Source organism: Bos indicus, chromosome 16, assembly GCF_029378745.1.
Source record: "Bos indicus isolate NIAB-ARS_2022 breed Sahiwal x Tharparkar chromosome 16, NIAB-ARS_B.indTharparkar_mat_pri_1.0, whole genome shotgun sequence".
Taxonomy (NCBI): domain Eukaryota; kingdom Metazoa; phylum Chordata; class Mammalia; order Artiodactyla; family Bovidae; genus Bos; species Bos indicus.
This window is the reverse complement of record NC_091775.1, coordinates 77,066,012-77,091,988: the sequence shown is the minus strand read 5'-3', so window position 1 is coordinate 77,091,988 and position 25,977 is coordinate 77,066,012. Positions and strand designations below refer to the sequence as shown.

Below are 25,977 nucleotides of genomic sequence, written 5' to 3'. Positions count from 1 at the left end.
GCCCATTGAGTCGGTGATGCCATCCAGCCATCTCATCCTCTGTCGTCCCCTTCTCCTCCTGCCCCCAATCCCTCCCAGCATCAGAGTCTTTTCCAGTGAGTCAACTCTTCACATGTGGTGGCCAAAGTACTGGAGTTTCAGCTTCAGCATCATTCCCTCCAAAGAAATCCCAGGGCTGATCTCTTTCAGAATGGACTGGTTGGATCTCCTTGCAGTCCAAGGGACTCTCAAGAGTCTTCTCCAACACCACAGTTAAAAAGCATCAATTCTTCAGCACTCAGCCTTCTTCACAGTCCAACTCTCACATCCATACATGACCACTGGAAAAACCATAGCCTTGACTAGCCTTTGTTGGCAAAGTAATGTCTCTGCTTTTGAATATGCTATCTAGGTTGGTCATAACTTTCCTTCCAAGGAGTAAGCGTCTTTTAATTTCATGGCTGCAGTCACCATCTGTAGTGATTTTGGAGCCCAGAAAAATAAAGTCTGACACTGTTTCCACTGTTTCCCCATCTATTTCCCATGAAGTGATGGGACCAGATGCCATGATCTTCATTTTCTGAGTGTTGAGCTTTAAGCCAACTTTTTCACTCTCCACTTTCACTTTCATCAAGAGGCTTTTGAGTTCCTCTTCACTTTGTGCCATGAGGGTGGTGTCATCTGCATATCTGAGGTTATTGATATTTCTCCCGGCAATCTTGATTTCAGCTTGTGTTTCTTCCAGTCCAGCGTTTCTCATGATGTATTCTGCATATAAGTTAAATAGGCAGGGTGATACATATACAGCCTTGACGTACTCCTTTTCCTATTTGGAACCAGTCTGTTGTTCCATGTCCAGTTCTAACTGTTGATTCCTGACCTGCATACAGATATATCATCAGCAGAGATCAATGGGAGCCCCAATGGCACCGGATGTACCAAGCAGACCAAAATAACACTGCCATGACTCTGAAATTTAACTGGGCATTGGGCTTGCAGAGCCCACCGAAGTAGACTATGACCTGTTTGTCAAAACGAAAAAGCTGACTGCCTGATAAAGTTTTAAAAATTCAAATAAAACTAATAGTTTCCTAACATAATGTCCAAAATGTCCTAGATACAATTGAGAAATCACCCATCATACCAAGAATCAGGAAAACCACAACTTGAGTGAGAAAAGAAAGTGAACTGATGTCATCAACTCAATCTGAGCTGAATCATATTTTTAAGCTATCTGACAAAGATTTAAAGTACCATCATAAAATGATTTAATAAGCAATTACAAATTCTCTTGAGTAAAAGGAAAAACAGACTATATCAGCAAAGAATTAGATGATAAAATATGGAAATTATAAAACTGGAAAATAAAATAGGAGAAACAATCAGTTCTCTGGATGGGCACAATAGTGGAGAGGAGATGAAAGGGAATAAAATCTGTGAATTTTAAGGACAGATCAATACAATTTACCCATTCTAAACAAAAAAGAGGGAAAAATTAACAGAACTCAGGAATCTGTGGAAAAATAGGAGAAGACACAAAGTTTACATTATCAGAGTTGCAGGAGAAGAAAAAGAGACTAGGGCTGAAAGAGCAATAAAAGAAAAACTTGGCTAAAGACATCCTAAATTTGGCAAAAGACATAAATCCACACATTTGAAAAGTTGAGTGAATTTCAAATTGGAAAAAAAAATAGATGCAGAGATACATTCATAAATAAAATTCTGAAAATGAAAGACAGAGTTGAAGGTGTTATCACTCCATACTTTTTCTCTGCAAGGAGTCAGAGAAAAGATGCGCTACCTACAGGGGACCATGAATTTCAATGAGAGTGGATTTCTTACTTGAAAAATAGAGTGCAGAAGGAAGAGATGTATATTTTTTCAAATGCTTAAAGAAAAGAATTGTCAACCATGACTTCTATATTCAACAAACTGTCTTTCAGGAATAAATGGGCAATAAAGACTTTCTCAAATAAAAACTAAAAGAATTGTCACTAACACACCAACTCTTAAAGAAAAGCTAAAGTTCTTTCAACAGGAAGGAACCAGTAGCATAAGAATCTTGAGGCAAAAGGCAGAAAGAAAGAACAATGGAGAGGGCAGGTAAACAGAACAGAACACCCTCATTTTCATAAACTTTCTAAATTATATGTAATGACTAAAATAAGATTTAGGATACCATCTTATCCTCAAGACAATGATACTTTAAAGCGGGGAAGATAAAGAGACCTAAATGGAAAAAGAGCTTTACTCTGCTTCACCCAAAATTGTAAAATGTTAATACCAATAGGCTACGAATTACATGTGTACATTGTAATAGGCAGAAGAACCATATTGTGCATATGAAAAAATACACAATACATCCAAAATACTAGAACTAAATCAAGATGAAAACCTTAAAAAATGGTCAAGTATCCCATAGAAAGGTAAGAAAAGAGAAACAAAGAAATCAAAGAGAAAAATAATAAAATGGCAGAGCTTACCCCAACCACATCAATAATTACGTACAGATAGTCTAAATATATCAACTATAAAGCAGAGATTGACAAACAGTTTTTAAAAAGCATTATGCAATAATATGCTTTTTTATTATGACATTTAAAAGAAACTCACTTCAAATTAAACAACGAAGAGTTGAAAGTATAAGGATGGAAAAAGGCATATTGTATAAACATTAATATTTTTAAAAGACAGGAGCATGATTGTTCATGTATAAAATATGAAAGAACTGGAAAAAAAATCCTAGAACTAATAAATGATTATAGCACAGTATCTGAGCACAAGGTTAATATATAAAAGTCAAAAGTCAATTGCTTTCCTACATAACAGCAGTGAACACATGGAACTTGAAATTAACAACACAGTACCATTTATAGGGGCACTCCAAAAATGAAATACTTAGGTATATATCTAAAAAAAAATATGTATAATATACATTTAACAAATTATGTATAAGACTGATAAAAGTCAGCCTACAAAGGGGCTTCCCAGATGGCTCAGTGGTAAGGAATCTGCCTGCTAATGCAGGCGAGGAGAGCTTGATCCCTGGGTTGGGAAGATCCCCTGGAGAAGGGAAATGGCAACCCACTCCAGTGTCCTTGCCTGGGAAATGTCATGGACAGGGAAGCCTGGCAGGCTATAGTCTGTGGGGTCGCAAAGAATCAGATAGGACTGAGTGACTAAACACGCATGTGACCCTGAATCACCATCTGAAGGACAACTGATTCTGAGAACCCTCTTTGGAAGTCACATGAGTGGAAAATGAGCAATTTCATGAAGCCATACTTGGGGCAGCCCAGGACTTCTTAACTCATGAATTCATTCTCAGCTGCTCCTCAAAAATCAAGGCCAACACACTTTCCCGAGGCATTTTATTGCCTCTCTTGTTCGGATCTGCAAATACATTGGTCAGCCATGTTCTTTCATCTGATGAGGCAACATTAGCAGAGACCTCTGACTTTGATAGATCTCCTTATAACCTTACACCCAAGAAAAAACATTTATAACTCCCTTACCTTGTTTCAAGAGGAACTTACAGTGGTTAACAAAATCACTTACACTACACCAAGATCATACAATTCAGAAAATACAAGAAAATAAGGTAACTAAGAAAAGAAACAGAACAAGAAGTTGTTCGGTAAGAAACAGAACAGGAAATTTAAATAATCCCAGGGGTGGGGTAAATACAGAAATGTATTATAGAAAAACCTATATGCTTGTAGAACCCACTTTTACCTATAAGATTTCCAGCATCTTATATTGTTGGGAAATGTGATGTATTGCAAGATTTAGTTCATGCTTTTTTTCATTTATCAAGATTTATTTGCATACCTTTTACTAAGAGGAAAAGCATGCAAGCTAGAAGCTGTTCAGGAAGAACTATCCTGCTCCTGACATTGACACTGGCGAGACTTTTATCCTACACATTTTCACAGAAGGGACAGTGAATCGGGACATTCTCTACAGCAACTTTATAGCAAACACTGCCAAGAATCAAAGGTCATTGCACATAGAAACCGAGACATTAAAAGGGAATACTAAGTGTAAATAGACCCATCCCCTTATTTTTCTTATTCCTTATTTACTTTTCTCAGAAACCCCCAACAGCAGCTGAAATATTGCCCTCAGATGTCACTGGATCTATTGAGAGAGAAATAAGGTAGAAATCTAGGTTGCAATTAGTTTTCTCAGTGGTATCTATGCAACTGTAGGTAATTGCTGCTGCTGCTGCTAAGTCGCTTCAGTCGTGTCCGACTCTGTGCAACCCCATAGATGGCAGCCCACCAGGCTCCCCCGTTCCTGGGATTCTCAAGGCAAGAACACTGGAGTGGGTTCCCATGGCCTTCTCCAGGTAATTGCTACTCATCATCAAACATAGGACTGTTTCCAAACTTCTGAAAAGTTTCAGAAACAGGAACAGACAAAAACACAACTGTTCATGCAAATCTCCACTGGGTTTAGAGTAAGGATATTATAGAATAAGACAGAGTCCTTTAAATTTGATAACGGGGAACAACTTTCGCTATAGAATAGTTGATTACTTGAGACTAGATCATTGTTCTCAGTGTAAACATAAATACGCTAACTTCTTAAGCAAACTTGAATAACATAAAATGTAACATCATTATAAAATTTAATGACACAAAAATTCTAAAATTTTCTGTCTCTAAGGTGAAGAACTTGAGTTGGCTTCTAATTCCCCAGGATAAAGTATACAAGCATTTCCCCTTTCGTACGCCTCTTCCACCCGTTTTTAACATTTTCCCCATGATTTGAGGAATTACCATAGGTGAAATGAGGTATTTTCCAGGCCCACAAGGGGGACCCTTTGCACCAGGGCACAGAGGTTACACAGCACCGCTCTCTGGGTGAATGCATGACCTGCTGGCAAACGCTAGAAAGGCGAAGTGTCTCTCCGGCGCCGGGCCTTACCTGTGAGTCCGGGTGGACAGATGCAGACATAACGGGAGGCTTCGGGGCGGCGGGATGCAGACAGCAGCCGGGCCAGGCGCTCACGCCCCGTCTCCGAGGACAGCTCCACGCACCGCCCGCCGGCCTGGCAGGGGCCGCTCCCGCATCCGTCGAGGTCGGTCTCACACTGCGTGCCCGTGTATCCTGCAGGATAAACGGCCAGAGAGGCTGCGGGCTCAGAGCTCCTCAGCCACGGAGCACGCGCCTGACTGGGGGCTGCCCACCGCGTGGCGCCAGGTAACAGGCGCTGGGCCCCGCTTGAGGAGCCGGCAAGGGGATCTGATAAAGGGGGCTTCCGCGAACGTTAAGAGCAACAGTGGAGTCACTTCCATAGTACCACCAGATTCTTAGCAAAGACGGATGAAGAAGGGGCTTCAGTATCATCTTGACTTAACCTGGAAGTTTTAACTAAACTCCAATTCTTCAAACATTCCAACTGTTTGAATGCTAAGCAAGAAAAAAATAGATATATTTTTCCAGAGTATAGATGTAAAGTCAGCAGACTGCAGGTGGGTGCTTGTGATAAAGAACTTGCCTGCCAAAACAGGAGATGTAAAAGAAGTGGGTTCAATCCCTGGGTTGGGAAGATCCCCTGGAGGAGGAGATGGCAACCCACTCCAGGATCCTTGCCTGGAGAATCCCACGGGCAGAGGAGCCTGGCAGGCTCAGCACTTCAGAGTCAGACAGGACTGAAGCAACTTAGCACATACCACACACTCAGCAGAGAGCATGTAGCCAAGCCTAAATTCTTCTCTTAAACCTTGAAGCAGAGGTAAATGATTTCCTTACACACCGTGAGACAGAAGAAAAAACTATTTTGTACTTGAATGGATTTAGCTGGGTCATTTTACTAGGGACAAGAATAAAAACAATAAAACATGAAGTATTTAGTATTTAATAAAATATTTGGATATTAAATATAAAAGAAAGTCCCTGCCAGAACTATTTTCTGTGGTTTTACTGACATATGCACCTGTTAAAACCACATGTGTGTCTATTTATTGTGTGTGTTAACGTAACCGGCACTGTACTGACCGCGCGCATCCTTCAGTATGGCCTGGCGTCTTTACTCCCGTGCACAGCCTATCCATGTTAGAAATATAGAGCTAACTCATCATTTTCAACTATTGCCAAGTAGTCCATAACACAGATGTGTATAATTTGACCATTCCATTCCCTTAGCGGGTTTATATACATTTTTGCTATTACAATATTGCATTGAATAACATCATATATGCGGCTTGTGCAAATGTCTGAGGGCAACACTGAGGTCTATGCTAGGACTGGGATTTCTGGGTTATAGGTTACGGGCATTTCAAATTTTAATAGATCCTGGTAACGACCTCTAGAGAAACTGTAGAGGTTGTTACGTGTCTACTGGCACAGGATAAGAGTGTGTGTGGTCCAGACCCTTGTCAACACTTGCCACACCAAGCAAAAATTTTTACCAGTTGGCTAGATAAAAAATCATACCTTATCATTGTTTGCTTTACATTTTCCCCAGATATTATTGAATTTAATATTTTTGAATTTTTTAATCATTTCATATCTTTTTCTATTAGGTTGTTCTTCTTACCGATTTCGATTATTTACATACTGTGTGTAGTGCTAGCCCAAAAATGTAAAGCTAGTTAAGTGCTAACATAATGCTGAGGAGTGTGTCCAGGATCACACCAGCTGTTTTGTGAGATGATGAAAGAGATGTTCGAAGTTCCTATAGGAACACAACCTGACTTATAATACAAATGACTTCACCTACGGATCTTTGCAATGTCACTTAACTGCTGAGAAATATGTTCTTAAAGTAAAATTGCAATCCAAAGTGGTAAAGGTTATAAATCCAATCATGGTCTTTCTTTACTTTGAAACCATTCAAAGGCTTCACTTTTCACACATAATAAAGTTCAAAATCCTTAACCTGGCCAGCCCTTTATTATCTGGCCCCATTCCCAAACCTGTTCCTGTCCCTAGAATGCTTGCTGTCCCAGGGCCTTTAGAATACCGTTCCCTCCCCTAGAAAACCCTCCTCCACGACTGTGCTTGCATAACTCTTACGTATTCAGACTCGATCTTTTATTACTTTCTCAGAATGTCATTTCCTCATGGACAGATCTAAATAAGAACCTTTTTCTCTCACATACCCAATTCTTTCCTTTCATTGTCTTACAAAGATTGGTCTTATGTGCTTATTTTTAGAGGTATCTTTTAAAATTCATTTATGCATATAGTTTTTACTTGATTGCTCAGACAGTAAAGAATCTACCTGCAATGCAGGAGGCTCGGGTTCCAGCCCTGGGTCAGGAAGATCCCCTGAAGAAGGGAATGACAACCCACTCTGGTATTCTTGCCTGGAAATCCCACGGACAAAGGAGCCTGGTGGGCTGCAGTCCACGGGGTCGCAGAAGGGCTGGACATGACTGAGCGACTGAACAGATGACATAGCTTATTCACTTATTTATGTAGCTGTCTCCCTCAACAGACTGTGAGCTCCATAAAAGCAGAGACTGTGTTTTTTAATTCACATGCTAGGACTGAGCAACACCTGAGTACTAGGCCTTCAGTCAACTCCTGGATGAGATTCAAACAGAACTAATCAACAATTTAGATGATAATCCTCGCTTAGCAAATAAACTAGAAAGTTGATGAACTCTTAATGAGCAAATAATGAGAACATGATATGAATGCTCATTTTGTAATTTTAATAAAAACCTATATGGGGTCCCATGTCAAGTCATAACCGCAACACAAACTCTGCTGCTTGTTCGTATAATACTTTTGTCATGTTTGACTCCTGGGGTCTTCATCAACCTTCTCAAGAAGAAACTGAGAGTTGAAAAGGAAACTGGAAGCTCATGTCAGATGAGGGTCCCACAGTGCTTTGTTATGACCCTCCCCACCCCTAGAACCCTTAATCTCTTAAGCCTGAATGTTTACTTTTTAAGCGTTTTTATTTCATACTTAAGGATCTACACATATTCACTAAATAATGGTTTTTATAAACATCTTGTGCTACAGTTGACTTACTGAAGTTCTATTTTCAATTTTCTTTTCATTCTAAGTTTGAAGACTTATGCACAGCCCAGGTTAGGAAGTAATTTAGTACTTTCATAAATCCTTTTTTGCTTTCTGGCTCATGCATTGTCTTTATTTTTATCCTGAACATTAGGAAGGTTCTGATTTATGGTATTACGGGTCCCGTCCCTACCACTGGGCCCTGTGGGGATTCTGTTTGGTGTTCCTTTTAACCAGATGTATAAATAGATTCTTTCAGTCAAGGCTACATTCAATAGTTCTAACAAGTTTTCCTATAAAACTCTGTACAAAGAAACAATATGATGCTGAGTCAAGGCCCCAGGGTTCTTAAATTACATGTTTTAAGAAAAAAAAAAAAAAAAAGAATCTTCTCTGGGTAATAGGAAAACTTTTAAGATGAGCATTTAAGGTAACTGACACTTGTGATTAATTACCCCTGAAACGAGGACCCTGGGCAATTACAGCGCTGTATTCTTGTCATCGCGCTCAGTGGCAGGCATCTCATGATCCAAAGGAATGGTCTACGATTCTTAGATATAGAGTAGCTTGTGGCGTTAAACCTTCTCTTTACACATAACTGTGAGAACTGGGTACAAAGACATTGTGAGTTTTCTCTCTAGGCAAAATCGACATCCATCCAGTGACCCAAGAGAGAAACTCGGAAGCAGAACTGTCCTAAACTGGCGCTCCCTTCCCAATCCCCACGTCCTTTCCACCTCCTAAAGGGCTCCCGTGGCCGTCCATACGCTCACATCCACCCTCGCCACTGGCATCTTTGTTCCGGTCCGTGACTTAGCTCTTATTTAAATCACTGCAGAAGTGTCACGGGATTCCCTGCGATTAGCCTTATTTCTCTCCATCATTCTTCCCCTGAAGTGCCAGGGAGCTCTTCGTAAATTAACAGGTCAGACTGCCCCACGGTTTGCAGGGTGGACATCATGATTTGGCTTCAGCCTCATCTTGCTCCTCAGCCCACCCCTCTAACCCCAGCCCTGCATAGCCCAGCATTTTCCCTCCAGGCTCCACAGTTGGACGGGCTCTTTTCTCTGTGCTCCTGCTGCCCTTTCGTCTTTCCCTTTTCTTTTTTCCTCTCTTCTATCTTTAAACAAGCAACGAGCTACCACCTGCCGGCCTTAGGGTCTAGAATGGCCCATCTCCTAATTCCAGGGTGTTGGGTTGACATTTATTGACTTGCTGTGGTCTAGGCTGAGCTGGGAGCTCCTTCACTCCACAATGACACTATGTGGAGTACAATGACACAAAGTCCACTCAATGAGCTGGACTTCACTCCACAATGACACCATGAGGCGGATATTATTATCATCTCTGCTTTATCTGTCAATGAGGAAACCGAGGCTCAGAGCAGAGACGTGGCCAGAGTCACACAGCTCGTGGGTACATTTCTGGGATGTGCTTAGTGGTCTTTCAAGTTTTCTAAAATGCTGCCTCCTCAGGCCGTTGCTAAACATTTTCTCCCCTTCTTCCCTTTTATGGAATTTATTAGAGAATCTTGTGAAAGTGTTAGTTGCTCAGTCATGTCTAACTCTTTGCAACCCCATGGACTGTAGCCTGCTAGGCTCCTCTGTCCATGGAATTGTCCAGGCAAGAATCCTGGAGTGAGTTGTCATTCCCTTCTCCAGGGGATCTTCTCGACCCAGGGATCGAACCCGGGTCTCATGCATTGTAGGCAAATTCTTTACTGTCTGAGCCACCCAAAATTGTACTGTACACAGTTTTTTCACACTGTATTCCTGCTAGAATTTAAGCTCCTTGGAAGGAGGTACTGTGTCTTTGTGATCCCCTAATCCTTCATATTGGAGAAGGAAATGGCAACCCACTCCACTGTTCTTGCCTGGAGAATCCCAGGGATGTGGGAGCCTGGTGGGCTGCCGTCTGTGGGGTCACACAGAGTCGGACACGACTGAAGCAACTTAGCAGCAGCAGCGGCAATCCTTCACATATATAGTTGGCAGTGAAATCTTTGGGGCTCATACTGGTCCTTTTTAGGCAGTTCTCCTTTGCTGCCTGACTCCATTACAAACCCTTCAGAACAGCAGGACCCAACTTTTTTGGAACCAGAGACTGCTTTCATGGAAGACAATTTTTCCGTGAACTGGACAGGGGTGAGGAGGTGGTTTCGGGATGATTCGAGCACATTACATTTAGTGTACACTTTATTTCTATTATTATTACATCAGCTCACCTCAAATCATCAGGCATTAGATCCCAGAGGTTGGGGGCCCCTATTTTAGAGCACAGAAACCATCTGTCATATACAATTTTCACCTCCTGGTGTAGAACCTGGAATGTAGTAATAATTGTTGCCTTTTTTTTTTTTTTGAGTACTTAATACATGCCAGGTTCCATTTTCATAATTTTACCCCTCACAACAATACTATAAATAGCTTTTGTATCCTTTATTTGTGGATGAGAAATGTAAGAATTAAGGGGTAATTCGCCCTAGTTTACTCAGTTAACAAATGGTGGACTCGTCCTGCTCCCAAGCTGTCCACTCTACCCCCTGCTTCTGGACTGAGGTCCTGTTCAGACTGTTGACTGAGTGTTGAGGGTTGGCTGATGACAAGAACGTGGAATAACACGTTTTGGAAAAAAATTCAGTGTTGGAGGTGACTTGTTGATTCAAGTGTTACAAATCGTTTCCTAGTGACAAGGACCAATGGCCAAAGGAAAACAAATACGTCCTCTTCATTATCTGGAAGTGGGGAGACACATGAGGTACACAGAGCTCTGAGCCACAGGCGAATCCCCAACTTCCTTTTATACTTTTAAGTTTATCTGGTTTTTACCAAAGCATGTAAAATGTTCCTCAGGCAATGAGATGCTTTTTGATCAGAAGCTGCTATTGACTGGACTGACCCCAGTCTTCATGCCTCCCCCCAACTTACAGGGCCTCCCTTTCCTTAGATAATGACATGAGTGGGGAGGTGGGGTACGTGGTCAGTAAGCTTAGATTTTAAATAATCGCAAGCTTATCGGTTGTTTTCCAATGGCTCAAGAAAGAAGAGAGGAGAAATGCACTTTCATTTCTAGCAATAAAGTCCTAGTAAGAGGTTGAAGTATGTCAAGCAGGTTATTTTTTGCCAAAATTAACATCAATATTTACGAGTGGCTTGTTGATTCAAGTGTCACATACTCTTTCCCATCACCTCTACGCTCAAGTCCAATTATCTTTTAAAGTGCTATTTTAAATTAGGGTTTATGTATGTGTAACTTATATTGTCTTTTACATTATAAAAGGTGAGCAGAATACTTACATTTCTGAAAAATCATTCTGTACTCTCTGTGGGGACAATCAGCCATCACACTGACTGACTCCATGAATTACAACACAAGCACTTAGGATTTTAACGGAGTTTCATGGGTTTTAATATGTTCTAGGTGCCAAAGAAAACATCCTGGAGGACAAGGAAGCATCTTCCAGTGAATTTTACTCCACGAAAACCATGCTGAAATCAACCCTTCCATTGATTATTTTTTTCCTCTGCATTTCTTCTAGAAGATTCTGATGATTGGACACTTTGGTAATCTAGTTCAGATAATGTGTAGTGTAGCAATAGATATGTTTGAGCACTGAAGAACAAGATTAAATCAAACAATGATAACTAGAAGAAAGAGTTGGTTTTAAACCTCCGGCAACAATTTCCTTTTGCCATAAGCTATTTGTTTCTATTCTATGCAAAAGAAAAAAAAAACAAAAAGCCAGTGGAAGGAGTCCTGTCACTCACCGGGCCGGCAGCGGCAGGTGTAGCGGTCAGCACTGTCCTCGCAGATGGCGTTGTTGTGACAGGGCTCTGACCAACACGGGGGCAGCAGGGTCTCACAGCGTGTCCCCGTGAACCCACTACCTGCGCAGGTACAGCTGTACCTGGGGAGCAAAATGAAGTCGGGACATCAGCCCTTGCTCATGGGGGATGACGTATCCTTGTCCTGTCTCTCCACCTGTCCATCAGCGTGGGCTTAATACCTACCAGAAGCATATGCTTGCAGGCTTCGAGAGATGATCCCTCAAGGTTTTTAGTGAAAGCAAGTCTGTTAAGAACAGCTAAGGAGACTTGCTTATCCCACGCAAATGTTTTAAGGAGAGCCAAGGAGCCCCTGGAGAGCTAAGGAGACTTACCCCAAGCAAGTGTTCAGTCAAAATTACTTGGAAACCATGATTGTTTATACTTTTGTTTCCTCGCCCATAAATTGAAGGTAATAGTACCTTTGTCACAGAGTCGTTGGGATAATTAAATGTGTATATGAAGAATGAGCATAGCATGCCAAAGGGCAGAAAATACTGAATAAAATTACTGAATTGTATGAAATAGAGTAGTTAATATTTGTGAGGCGGCAGAGAATGATTTATACCATCAAGGCACTTTTTTATATAAAGAATCCAGTAATAAGGTCCCTAGTGAAATAATAAATTATGGAAAAAAGGAAAGCTTCTCATTATATAAATTGTGACTTATGTTTCCTTATTTCTAGATTACAAGAATATTTTGGTCGTGTTATTTATAATGATTCGTCGATTGAATGGGATTATCTGACAGACCTAAAATACGAATCTGACCGGGAGAGTTGTTCACTCTATGTCACTTTATATGGCCTCTCCTTGAGGATCCAGTATTGAAAAATCATGGGCTTACACACCCAGCTTAGATAAAATAAGTGTCTAGGGGGAGGACACCTATGATTTAATAAAGAGTAACAGTCCTGTTCACCCTGGCTATATGTCTGTTTACCACCAATGCAGACATTAAGATTTCACTAAGGAAAATGAAATACTAGCAAATATAAGTGACTATAATTTTTATACATAATTTTCCTAGCTAGAAATCCTCTATTCACTATTTCATTTCTTTGATTAAAAAAATGCCTACTGCAAATCTCAATATCATGTGTGAGACCTTGAAGACCAGAGCCCTGAGGTCAAGCCTGGCTAGCGCACCTCAGTTCATTTACATCACTCAGTCTCATTTACATCTTCCTTTGTCTGCAGGAACCTTCCAGGGGGCATAGTTTTTGCCTTTCCCACAAATCTCATAGCAAATGCGTTAATTATTTTGGTGGGAAAACAAAGTCAGGTCATATTTGCTGAACTTGAGATGATCTCAAAATTTAGGTATTTTGAGAGAGCTCTGGATACAGTAGAAGAAGTATTCACAGCACGTACTCTGGTGAAAGAGGAAAGCTAGCAGGAAGCAGGTTTAGCCTTGTTCTGTTTGTTTCCAAAGGCATCAAAGGGCTTCCCAGGTGGCACTAGTGGGAAAGAACCCTCCTGCCAACGCAACAGACAAAAGAGACATGGGTTCGGTCCCTGGGTCAGGAAGATCCCCTGGAGGAGGGCACGGCAACTCGCTCCAGTATTCTTGCCTGGAGAATCCCATGGACAGAGAAACCTGACAGGCTATACAGTCCACAGTTTCACAGAGTTGGACATGACTGAAGCTACTTAGCACGCACACAGGCAGGTATCAAAAGCATTGTGTGACTTCTGTCCTGACGCCTCCTGGAAACAGTGAGGCCTGGCTGGAAGAGCCTCCTCTTTCCCGGAGCACTTGTGTGGGAACTGCTGCTCTGTCTGATCTGTCTGCCCATGTGTTTCCCAGTTACCAGTCTCCAGGTGTGAAGATTCTCACCACTGGAGAACGAAGTGGGTGTAACTGAAAATCACAGGCAAAGCCTGGATCACGCTCAGAGTTTACCAAAGAGGTGTTCCACCACCTTGTTCTGCTTAAAATCTGTTGTTTTCCTGGATATATTTGAAGCACATAAGACTTTTATTGCTCCCCCTTTTGAGTCTGACTCATTTTGAAATTCAGATGTGGGATAAATTATATCTTATTATTAAATAAAATTGGATTCTAATCCTCCTTTGCAAAGAATTAACTGTATGAACCTGTGGGGGTCCCCTGACTTCTCCAAACTTTAGACTCCTTGTTGTCGAGGGGGAGTTTTAAGGCCCACCTTGCCTTCCACTGAGCTGCCGGAGGATCTGTGAACACACCACCAAGTGCTAAGCAGTTAAAACTCAAGTGTTTGATAACTCAATGCCTGTGCTTTAACTGCTAGAAAGTTCTTCCAAAAAATATTTTATATGAATTCAACTACTGTCATCCAAATTTATTATATGCCTTATATTAAGGTGCGATTTATTGTTTGGTTTTGTTTTTGCTGAGAAGTCAGTGTTAGACTCTAATTTGGAACATCACTCTGCTGGCTCAAAAGTACTCACCTAATTCCCTAAACAACTAGAAATTCAAGACATAATTAATTTAATATCACTGCCCTTGCCAACACTGTTTAGATAAAATTCCTAAAGGATTTCTTTTTCACCACTTGATTTATATGCTTGTCATTTCATAAGTACAATCTTACATTCACATACAGAATAACTCCAGCTTTGTTTTCGCATCTACCATGGATAGGGAAGGTAGATTCCCCTTTGTTTCTTCGATGTGGAAGACTGGCACTTTTCTATAACAGAAGAAATTCTAAACTGTTACAAGAATGACTTGGAAAATGCTCTCTCTTGAGACAGAGGCCCTCCAAAGGATGCATTTTTTAATAAAGCGTGACTGCTACAACCTTGAATCACTTGAAGCATAAAAAGCACTCTGAAAACGTTAAGCTGGGGTTGTGAGATCTCCAGATTCGCCAGAGGTGGTGCAGTAGCTCCTGGCCAGTGAGTACTTTCTTGGGAGAAAGCGTACCTGTTGGCTCCGTCCATGCACAGCCCGCCATGGAGACACGGCGCACTGGCACACTCGTCCGTGTTGAGCTCACAGTGGTCGCCCAGGAATCCCGGGGCACAGTCACAGAAGTAGGCCCCCGCAGCGTCCCGGCAAGTGGCACCATTGAGGCAGGGCTGGGACCAACACTCATCAACTTCCAGTTCACAGTTTACACCTTTATGCAAAAGTCGGCACGGGAAGAAAAAAAAAGGAAAAGTTTTAGCGAAGTGTTAATATTTTCGCTCTTTGGCAACGCTTTGTTTGCCAAAGCTCTTGTCAAATGTGATGTTGCCCAAAATAATTTTCCTCCTTAATTGTAATTGATATTAACTTTCTGGCAGGCTTGCGGGAAGTTCACAAAGCAGAGCAGCTGTCACTTACAAAAAACCATCGCCTGCAACAGCTTGTGGCTTTTTAGTCCGTGGAAACAAATCATTTTTAGAACAAAGTAATTGTTTACTGTACTTTTGTTGGAAGCCTGAAAGGGACTGGCCAATGTCTTTAAATTATTTTTAAACACTTAGTTTAATTAGGCATCACATTGTTCAGTGGATAAAAGCTCAGACTCCAAAGCCAAATGGCCTGGATTGGAATCTTGTCACAGCCTCTTTTAGTTGTATGACCTTGGGAAAGTTGCTTGACCTTTCCTAATCTCAGTTTCTTAACCTGAAAAATGGGACCAACAGTTGTAATACCCCACAGGATACTTATTACAATTCCAATGCGTTCTAAAGTGCCTAACGTAATACCTAGAGTATACTACACATTTGCTAGAGAAAAAGTACTTTCTCTTTCCACAAATATTTATTTATTGTACAATGTGCAATTATTTCCCTAGTATCCTTTTTGCATAGAAATATTTACATTTTCTATACCACTGTAAAATGTTGCTTTTAAATAGAAAATCCATTTGTGACTTAAACTCAACGTATTTAGTGCTATTATTAAAAGCTACTTCATTTTAAGGTAAAATTACATTTTAAAAAATCTGTATTTTCCCCCTCCCCAAATAGTAGGTGAAGATTATTTTCTAAGCAAGCTAAGTTTAAGATTTACAAAAGTAGTCACACTGAGATTACAAAGTATTCTACTGAATCTGTCTAAATAATATTTGATGGTGCATTCATGGTTAGTCATGTCCAACTCTTTGTGACCCCATAGACTGTAGCTTGCCAGGCTCCTCTGTCCATGAAATTCTCCAGGCAAGAATATTGAAGTGGGTTGCCATTTCCTACCCTGGAGGATCTTCCTGACCCAGGGATTCAACCTGTGTCTCTTACATCTCGGCATTAGCAGGCAGGTTCTTACCGTTAGTGCCACCTGGGAAGCTGAAATAGTATTTGATACACAATAATCAAATGTGCATATAGGTTTTAAAAGATACAGAAGGGAGCTATCTATATTTGCTCATCTTTATTCCTGGGCCTATTCCCTAGGATAACAAATTGTGAATTAAAATTATAGAGGAATTTCTCAAGAACTCAGAGGTTTTTAGTAGTTATTCAATTGTCTGTCCTCTTTTCTGACAGAAAATGAAATAGGCTATTCCAGCACCACCTGCCATTTACAGCTGTGACTAGACTCTACAAATGCCGACCCAAAAAGAGACGCCAGCATGTTAACTTTGAATGGTTTTTGAGAAGAAAAAGAATTTAAATTTTACATCAGTAAAAATGGAAAGTTGCGGAATAGTATCTGTTGTAGGTAAGTGGCTTGCCATTTTTTTCACACTTTAAACTTTTTATTTTATATCAGAATATAGCCAATTAACACTGTTGTGAAAGTTTCAGGTGGACGGAAAAGGGATTCAGCCATACATATACACATATCCATTCTCCCCCAAAGCCCCCTCCCATGCAGGCTACCACATGACATTGAGCGGAGTTCCCTGTGCTACACAGGAGGTCCCTGTTGGCTATCCATTTTAAATATAGCAGTGTGGACATGACCTTCCCAAAGTCCCTGCTGCTGCCGCTGCTGCTAAGTCGCTTCAGTCGTGTCCGACTCTGTGCGACCCCACAGACGGCAGCCAACCAGGCTCCGCCGTCCCTGGGATTCTCCAGGCAAGAACACTGGAGTGGGTTGCCATTTCCTTCTCCATGCGTGAAAGTGAAAAGTGAAAGTGAAGTCGCTCAGTCGTGTCCGACTCTTAGCGACCCCATGGACTGCAGCCTACCAGGCTCCTCCATCCATGGGATTTTCCAGGCGAAAGTACTGGAGTGGGGTGCCATTGCCTTCTCCCCTAAAGTCCCTAAGTATCTCTATTTGAGGCCTGGCTATTTCTCACCCGGCCTGCAAATAGGAATTTCTCTGTCAGTTTTATTTGGCATTAGTAAGGTCGGTGGCTCAGTGGTAAAGAACTCGAGTGCCAATGCAGGAGATGCAGGTTCAACTCCTGGGTGGGGAGATCCCCCAGAGGGGGAAATGACAACCCACTCAATTATTCTTACCTGGAGAATCCAATGCACAGAGAAGCCTGATGGGTTACAGTCCAAGAGCTCGCAAAGAGTTGAACAGGACTGAGCAACTGAACTCAAGGTGAAGGGAAAGACCCCTGAACTGACCAGTAGACACCGGTGTTCTCGTTCTATCTCTGAAGCAGTTTTTCAGCAATGCTTTGGTATCTTTATTTCTGCCATGTAAAATAATACAATAACAGATACATTTTTTATTTTTTAAGAATATATGAGGTGGATGAAACTGGAGCCTATTATACAGAGTGAAGTAAGCCAGAAGGAAAAACACCAATACAGTATACTAACGCATATATATGGAATTTAGAAAGATGGTAACGATAACCCGGTGTGCAGCAAAGGCAACAGCAAAAGAGACACTGATGTGTAGAACAGTCTTTTGGACTCTGTGGGAGAGGGTGAGGGTCGGATGATTTGGGGGAATGGCATTGAAACATGCATAATATCATATAAGAAATGAATCGCCAGTCCAGGTTCAATACAGGATACAGGATGCTTGGGGCTGGTGCACTGGGATGACCCAGAGGGATGGTATGGGGAGGGAGGTGGGAGGGAGGGTTCATGATGGGGAACACGTGTACACCCGTGGCAGATGCATGTTGATGTGTGGCAGAACCAATACAATATTGTAAAGTAACTAGCCTCCAATTAAAATAAATTTAAATTTAAAAAAATCTAAGCTAAAGTAAAAAAAAAAAAAGAATATATGAAAGATATAAATGATCAATTCTTTTAGAAATGTTTCATATAATTATTTTTTAAATATTTGTTATTCAGTTGCTAAGTCATGTCTGACTGTTTGTGACCCCACGGACTGCAGCATGCTGGCTTCCCTGTCCTTCACCATCTCCCAGAGTTCACTCAAACTCATGTCCACCTAGTTAGTGATGCCATCTGACCATCTCATCCTCTGTCGTCCCCTTCTCCTCCTGCCCTCCATTCTTCCCAGCATCAGGGTCTTTTCCAGTAAGTCAGCTTTTCTGAAATCAGGTAGCCAAAGTATTGGAGCTTCAGCTTCAGCATCAGTCCTTCCAATGAATATTCAGTGTTGATGTCTTTTAGGATTGATTGATGTCCTTTAGAAGGCAATGGCACCCCACTCCAGTACTCTCACCTGGAAAATCCCATGGATGGAGGAGCCTGGTAGGCTGCAGTCCACGGGGTCCCTAAGAGTTGGAAACGACTGAGCGACTTCACTTTCACTTTTCACTTTCATGCATTGGAGAAGGAAATGGCAACCCACTCCAGTGTTCTTGCCTGGAGAATCCCAGGGACGGCAGAGCCTGGTGGGCGGCTGTCTATGGGGTCGCACAGAGTCGGACATGACTGAAGTGACTTAGCAGCAGCAGCAGCAGCAGGATTTGATTTCCTTGTTGTTAAAGGGCTCTCAAGAGTCTTCTCCAGCACAATTCAAAAGCATCAATTCTTCAGCACTCAACCTTCTTTATGGTTCGACTCTCACATCCTAATAGCTTTGGATTACATCTTTTGGTATTTTAGTCATCTATATTTACTAAACACCATTAACATATAAAGCCAAATAAGTGATTTAAAACTTGTTAACACTTTCCTAAACTTTATTTCATAATGTGAATAAAATTCATATACCTATCTGTTATACACTCAGGTTACTTCCTATTGCTTAAGAAATAAGATAAATAAATTAGAAACCATTATTGTAGACACTGCAGCTCCATTTATAACAATGTCATTCAAATACTTTAGCTCTCAAGTGATCCTGATGCATGCGTAAGAACGTGTTTCAAAAGCTTAAATTCAATTTCAGTACAAACAACTATTTGCTTTGGATTTATTTGATATGTCTTATCACTGTTAATATTACTTAACAATGTGATTCTTATCACAGCTTTTCAGAGGTACTGTTATGGGGAAAAAAGGAAAAAGTGATTTGGTCTACATCTGAGTGATACCAAAACAGCTGGATGAAAAGTGATGAGCGCAGTCAGTCATCCAGATGTTTTTGTATTTCCAGATGCTTGGCTCCATAGATGAGACATCTGGAAAACTATGATCTTCAGTTTTCATTTGGATGTTTACTGTTCTCACGCATACAGCCATCAAGTATAGATAGCGAATTGACCTTCAAAAACACACCCGAACAGTGTGGTCCAGTCTGCCTGGAGGCATTCACTTCGTAAACAGCGTCACTGAGTATGGGGCCCTGTCATTGTAACCCTATGTAGCGACAGAAACTGATTGCAGCTACTGAGTAGCCCTTCTATGGCTAATTGTCTAAGAAAAGGAAAATTCGTAACGTTAAATTCTTTCACAAAAACACCTCCAGGAGCTGAACCGATCTGTTGGAATTGGTTTATAGTTCTGTGAATTCCATGGACGGGTATAGTCCATGGGGTCACAAAGAGTCAGACACGACTGAGTGCCTTTCACTTTCACTTTTTTTTTTCTGTATGAAAGAAAAGTAGAAAGGTTGGGATAAAAACACAAATAAAAGGAACTCTGCGTCAACAGAAAAATGTACAGGACAGGAAAAAACCCTCTGACTTTATTAGGTTCGGGGACGCACTGTAACTTACACAGCGACATCGCTACGTGTACGCGGACGACTAAGGTGACGTCACGGATTCCTGACAGTCACGGGTAGTTCCGCTCTGAACTGCGTGACTTCCATTAGCTGTCAAAGACAGTTCAGACATTCTCTCACAACCAGATATTTTTAAAGACATAAATTCAAAGAAGGACTGAAATCACATGCATTTAGGGGAGGACAGGGAGACCTGGCGTGCTGCAGCCCATGGGGTCGCAGAGCCGGCCGTGACTGAGCGGCTGCGCCGCGGTAACAGAAAAGGAAAAGGATGAGAGATTTCCATGCTGACGCACTGGCTTTGGTGGAGAAGCAGCGTTCCTGGCAAATAGTCTAAAGATGCTCCCTTCCTCCTTCTGTAATTAATTTAAAGCAAAAAAGCCCTCCATCTCCTCCTGGTTCTGGCGATGCTTTCGGTGGGTTCTCCTTTAGTCTCTTCAAAGGCTTCTGGACTTGATTGTCTCTTTCCTTCTCAAGTCCTCCTCCACCCTCTTCTTGCTTACTTGCTACATCAATTTCCCCGCCCTTTTCCTTATATGGAAAGGTCATATTCCCTGGACGGAGGAGAGTCCACTTCAGAGAGATCTCACTTCATAGCCCTGAGGCCAACAGGAGGGCCAGCGCTGCTCCTGCCTCTGCCCGACCTCGTCGATACCTTGTGAAAAGACGTCCTTGCCTGGTGGGGGGTGGGGGGTGGGGAGGCGGTCTTGTTAGAACCCAAGGAAAGTGACGTCCAAACTTCAAGTGCAGAGAGTGTCAGTCCAAGGGCACTGGGAAGTCTGCTGTCTGCGCAGCGCTGTGGTCACCCCTTCCCAAGACCACCTGCCCTGCAACAGAGAGACATTGGGACACACGTGCCCTCAGATTCCCTTCTCCATGCAGTTCCCGGTTTGAGTTTGCTGACGAGAGGCACTTAGGGATTCGGGAGGTGGGAGAGAAGCCAGGACTCACGGGGGCAGGTGGGCTTCCCAGCAGCTCCCCGGAGAGCCTGGAGACCACTCGTTCCTACGGCTGCAGGATGGAGTGTCTGGGAACTTCCCAGAGATCCTTCAGAGCTGCAGCACCTTCTGGGGAGCTTTCAAGAACCCCCACTTCAGTGCTTTGGTGAAGATCTTTCCCAGGAATTTCTGTGACTCCCCCTGCCCCAGCCATCTGACAAGCAGGGCCAGTCTCCTGGAATTCATGGCATGTGACCTTTGCTGTCACTCAGGGCCTTGCGCCTAGAAGGGCCCTGTATGAGTTTGCCAGGGCTTCCTGGGAGGCTCAGATGGTAAAGAATCTGCCTGCAGTGCAGGAGACCTGGGTTCCACCTCTGGGTTGGGAAGATCCCCTGGAGAAGGGAATAGCAACCCACTCCAATATTCTGGCCTGGTTCGGACGGCATCACCCACTCTAAGGACAGGAGCTTGAGCAAACTCTGGGAGATGGTGAAGGACGGGGAAGCCCGATGTGCTGCAGTCTATGGACTTGCAGAGTCGGAGACGACTGAGCGGCTGAACAACAACAAACTACTGGAAATCAAGTGGCTTAAAAAGCAGGAATCTGTTGTCTCATAGTTTCCAAATCTGAGATGGAGATGTGGTCGGGACTGGCTGGCTCTTTGCAGGGGTGTGAGGAAGACTCTACTCCAGGCCTCCATCCTGTTTCTGGGGCTTGGCTGCCAGTCTCTGACATCCTTTGGTTTATGGAACCATCACCACAATCCCTGTCCTCATCTAGGAATTAAGGGCTTACAAACTGCATTGCCTGTTCTGCATACAAGCCTTTAATTCCTGTATGAAACTCCTCATATCTGAAATACATCAAATGAATTTTTTTCCTAACCAAATCCCTATTGATATGCAGACCTAGGACAGAAAATATTGGAGGAGCACATTCAAACAAGCAGAAGTCTTCAGGGTTTGGTCCAACCTTCAGATTAAAGGAAAGAAACTGAGGGTCAAAGATACAGCAGAAATGCAGGTTGAGGAGAACCCCAGACTTCTCACCCTCATCCTCGGTGACCTGGGGATTGGATGGGACCCCAGACACATGCTGGGACCCAGGAAAGAGGTTATGAGTGTCCTGTTTTTCCTTTTAGAACTCTGAAGACATATGAGGCCACCGTAATTCCCAGGCTGCCACACCACAGAATGCGCAAACAGAGAAAACTACACGAAACCTGAATATATGGAGGTGAATGATTTTATGGAGAATGCTTGTGCAAGCCTGAAAAACTGCCAATGCTTTTTCTGGTAAGCGAAATAATCACTGCTTTCTAACACTGGGTGAGAGAATTATACAAATGTCCCTGTGGCTCTCTCTTTCCTTCTCTCCCCCTTTCCTCTGCCGCTCATCTCAGGCGAGTAGAGGAACGTGGGTTTGCAGGCAGACGGCCCAGGACTGCACGCGCTCTCCACCTCCGAGTGAGGCTGCACACAGCTAACGCTCAGGGTAGGGCAGGGACGATCCAGTCATTTGTTCTTTCCAGTGTTCCTGCCTTGATTTCTCCAAGTAGGTAGAATTTTTAAAGATTTTGAAAAGTAATTGGAAGCAAAGATAAATTTGCCAGGGAATCTGGGATAGCTTCCAACTCAGTTAAATACAGATGTGATGCTGAGAGAACAGGAGCTAGAAACTGGAAAAGCATGAAGTAGCCACTGTATTAAATATGATTTTAAAAATCTACAAGTGACATGTAAATACCTGCTGAACAATACTAGGGGCTTCCCAGGTGGCACCGCCTGCCAATGGAGGAGACATGGGTTTGATCCCTGAGTTGGGAAGATCCCCTGGAGTAGGAAATGGCAACCTACTTCAGTATTCTTGCCTGGAAAAATCCCATGGACAGAAAAGCCTGGTGGGCTGCCGTCCATGGGGTTATAGAGAGTCAGACACACCTGAGCACACGTGCGTGTACCAAGAACAATACTAAATGCATAACTACAGTCAGCTAATATCAGAGGTGGCACAACAGCCCTTAAGTCAGGATAAAAGAAAGCAGGCAATGGGGATTCCCAGGTCTGGAAAGTTGCAAAATACTAATTGCAGGTCAAGGGCAAGAAAGTTAAGGAAAGAGGCTCATCATTAAAACAGCTCCCCGGGAAGCCCAGTCTTCCCCAGTGGCCCTAGAGGTGAGGAACCCACCTGCCAATGCCCACCTGCCAATGCCCACTTGCCAATGCCCACCTGCCAATGCCCACCTGCCAATGCAGGAGATGTAAGAGACACAGATTCGATCTCTGGGTCAGGTAGATCCCCTGGAGGAGGGCATGGAAGCCCACTCCGGTATTCTTGCCTGGAGAATCCCATGGACAGAGGGGCCTGGTGGGCTACAGTCCATGGGGGTCACAAAGAGTCAGACACGACTGAGCGACTGAGCACCGCACAGCACAGCTTGGCATAAATCCCAGGCTGGTTGGGGAGACATCAAGACAAAGAAAGAGTGACGGATGGCACAAATGCAGAGAGGCCTGGAGACGGAGATTCTGCTAGAGCTGAAGTAAGATTTCAATAGAAGCAAGGAAACAGAAGTTTCAGTTCAGTTCAATTCAATCACTCAGTCATGTCCGACTCTTTGAGACCCCATGAACTGCAGCACGCCAGGCCTCCCTGTCCATCACCAACTCCCAGAGTTCACTCAAACTCACGTCCATCAAGTCGGTGATGCCATCCAGCCATCTCATCCTCTGTCATCCCCTTCTCCTCCTGCCCCAATCCCTCCCAGCATCAGGGTCTTTTCCAGTGTGTCAACTCTTCGCATAAGGTGGCCAAAGTACTGGAGTTTCAGCTTTAGCATCATTCCCTCCAAAGAACACCCAGGACTGATCTCCTTCAGAATGGACCGGTTGGATCTCCTTGCAGTCCAAGGGACTCCCAAGAGTCTTCACCAACACCACAGTTCAAAACCATCAATTCTTTGGCGCTCAGCTTTCTTCACAGTCCAACTCTCACATCCATACATGACCACAGGAAAAACCATAGCCTTGACTAGATGGACCTTTGTTGGCAAAGTAATGTCTCTGCTTTTGAATATGCTATCTAAGTTGGTCATAACTTTCCTTCCAAGGAGTAAGCGTTTTTTAATTTCATGGCTGCAGTCACCATCTGCAGTGATTTTGGAGCCATTTCGTTGTGAGAATTTGGGTGGTAAAACCTTTTGAACAAGGGCAGGCTCTGACCTGAAGTTGTGTTGTTGTATGGTTATAGTGGAATAGAGATAGGGGTCACCGAAAAGAAGAAGCTCAAGAAATTCTAAAAGCCTGGTCCATAAAATTCTGCAATAGCTGCTAATTGGATTTAGATAAACCAAAAACTTACTCTGGTACCAAAACATCTTCGTAATATTTCCAAGTTCTTTTCCCATGACAATTATATCACCCCTCTACGTTCTAGTCCTATGAAACCATTTGCTTTTTCTCAAACCCACTAGGTCCCTCTACCCTCACTCAAGTTTAGACACACTGCTCTGTCTCCCTCTTCTGGAAAATTCTTTCCCGCCTATCTACCTGATGAAGTTATCCTTTAAGGCTTCTGTTAAATGTCCCATCCTTAGTGAAGTCTTGCTCATTTTCCTTACTCTTTCCAGCCTCCTGGTTTCCACAGACCGTCCACTGTTATATTTTACTTGTTACTTGCTTATATCCCATAACTGCTTTGAAGACAAAGATCCTTGCCTGTTATTAATGGTAACAGCTGGCATTCACTGAGTTTATTTCACACCAGATACTGTGCTAAGCTTTTCATGCGCATGATCTGATTTTGTTTGTCAAAAAATTATCCGTGAGGTACTACTATGATGCCCATTTTATTAAGGATGAAACTGCAGCCCAGAGAAGTTAAGAATTTAAACAAGATCAAAAAGCTACAAAGTGGCAGAGTCAGGATTAGGAAAGGAACAGCTTACGAGGAAGACAATAGAGTCATGAACTAAATGATGGTCTTCCAGGAGCAGTGGGCTGAGAAAGTCAACTTCCCTCTTGGCCCCAGACTCAAGGAGAGAGGAAGGAACCCTTTAATAAGGGCTGTGTGGAAAGTGCTTCCACCCAAAAAATGCCAAGTTCTAGCAAAGGCCAACAAATTAAAGGTGCATTGGAAAAAAATAAAAAATGTTTTACTTATTTGCATTTGAGAAAAGACTATGGGGGCACGTGACCATTCTCAGGGAAACCAGGAAGCAGTTTTTCCCTTTAACATTTTCTCAGAAACTCTTCGATTTTGATCTGTAACTTGAGCCAGATTGCCCTTCTGAATCCAACCATCTCCAGGATGTCTCACCAACTATCTCACAGGCATCATTTAGCAATTCCAAATATCAACTCTCTCTCCTCCGTCCACCCTCTCTTCCACCCCTGCCGGAGAATAGGGTTATCATCCAGGTCACTCAAGCCAGTTTTCCAGGAATTACCACGATCTTCCTCGCTATTTCCCATGCCCTAATTAGCCGTCAAATCCCGTCATTCCTCCCCTAGAAATGGTGCCATCCGCATCGCTGTAAACTTGCCCAGACCCTGTTCACCATCTCTCATCCTGTCTGACTGCTGGCTTCTCTCTTCCAAATCTCTCTCTACATTTCTTTTCTAGGAGTGATCTTTATAAAAGACAGATATGCTTTTACCATTGTCCATGTTAATTTTTAAAAATAGTTTCTTCCTTGTTTCCAGGAAAAAGCATGTTGTCTTGGAATGCTACAGAAGCTTCTAAAAGATATGGATATCTAAAAGATAAAAGATATGGACACTGTTGGAGCCACCTGCAAGGATGGTCTCGCAGCCCACCATCTCTCACACCTCTCGACTGCACACAGCTGTTCTCCTTCCTTGTAAAACCCGCTGCTCACCCAATATACTCAATAACTAACAGGGCTCTGTGCACAATTTGCTCTTGAGTAAGAATCATGTATGCCATTCCTGGCATACACTCCTGAAGGAGTGATGTACAGTACATCAGTTACAACAGCCATCAGAGCGTATCTGCAGCCAGTATCGGCGCAGAGGCACAGAGCACACGTTTCCATTACAACAACGGGTTTACGATAGAGGCCTGGGTTTCTATGTGTCACTTATAATCTTTTAACCTCCTGAAGCAATGAAAAGTCTGTGTGACTTCCTGCTCTGATTCAAAGTGTCAAGCTACCATAATAACAGTTAACAAGATATTATGAGAGATTAAGGGCTTCCCAGGTGGCGCTAGTGGTAAAGAGCCCACCTGCCAATGCAGGAGACATAAAGAGATACAC

General features: G+C 42.7%; 1 protein-coding gene across 5 annotated transcripts in view; it reads right to left on the bottom strand.

Annotated features, from left to right (window-relative positions):
- The window catches only part of CRB1 (crumbs cell polarity complex component 1), a 265,895-nt gene that overhangs the window by 117,988 nt on the left and 121,930 nt on the right, over window positions 1-25,977 (bottom strand). For 4 of the 5 annotated variants that reach the window (XM_070768705.1, XM_070768706.1, XM_070768707.1 and 1 more), the window contains 3 exons: window positions 14,703-14,898; window positions 11,730-11,869; window positions 4,912-5,094 (listed from right to left, as the gene is read on the bottom strand). In XM_070768705.1, coding sequence (XP_070624806.1) covers window positions 4,912-5,094; window positions 11,730-11,869; window positions 14,703-14,898 — 519 coding nt within the window. The remainder of the gene's footprint in view (window positions 1-4,911; window positions 5,095-11,729; window positions 11,870-14,702; window positions 14,899-25,977) is intronic. The other variant, XM_070768708.1, reaches the window with a different exon arrangement.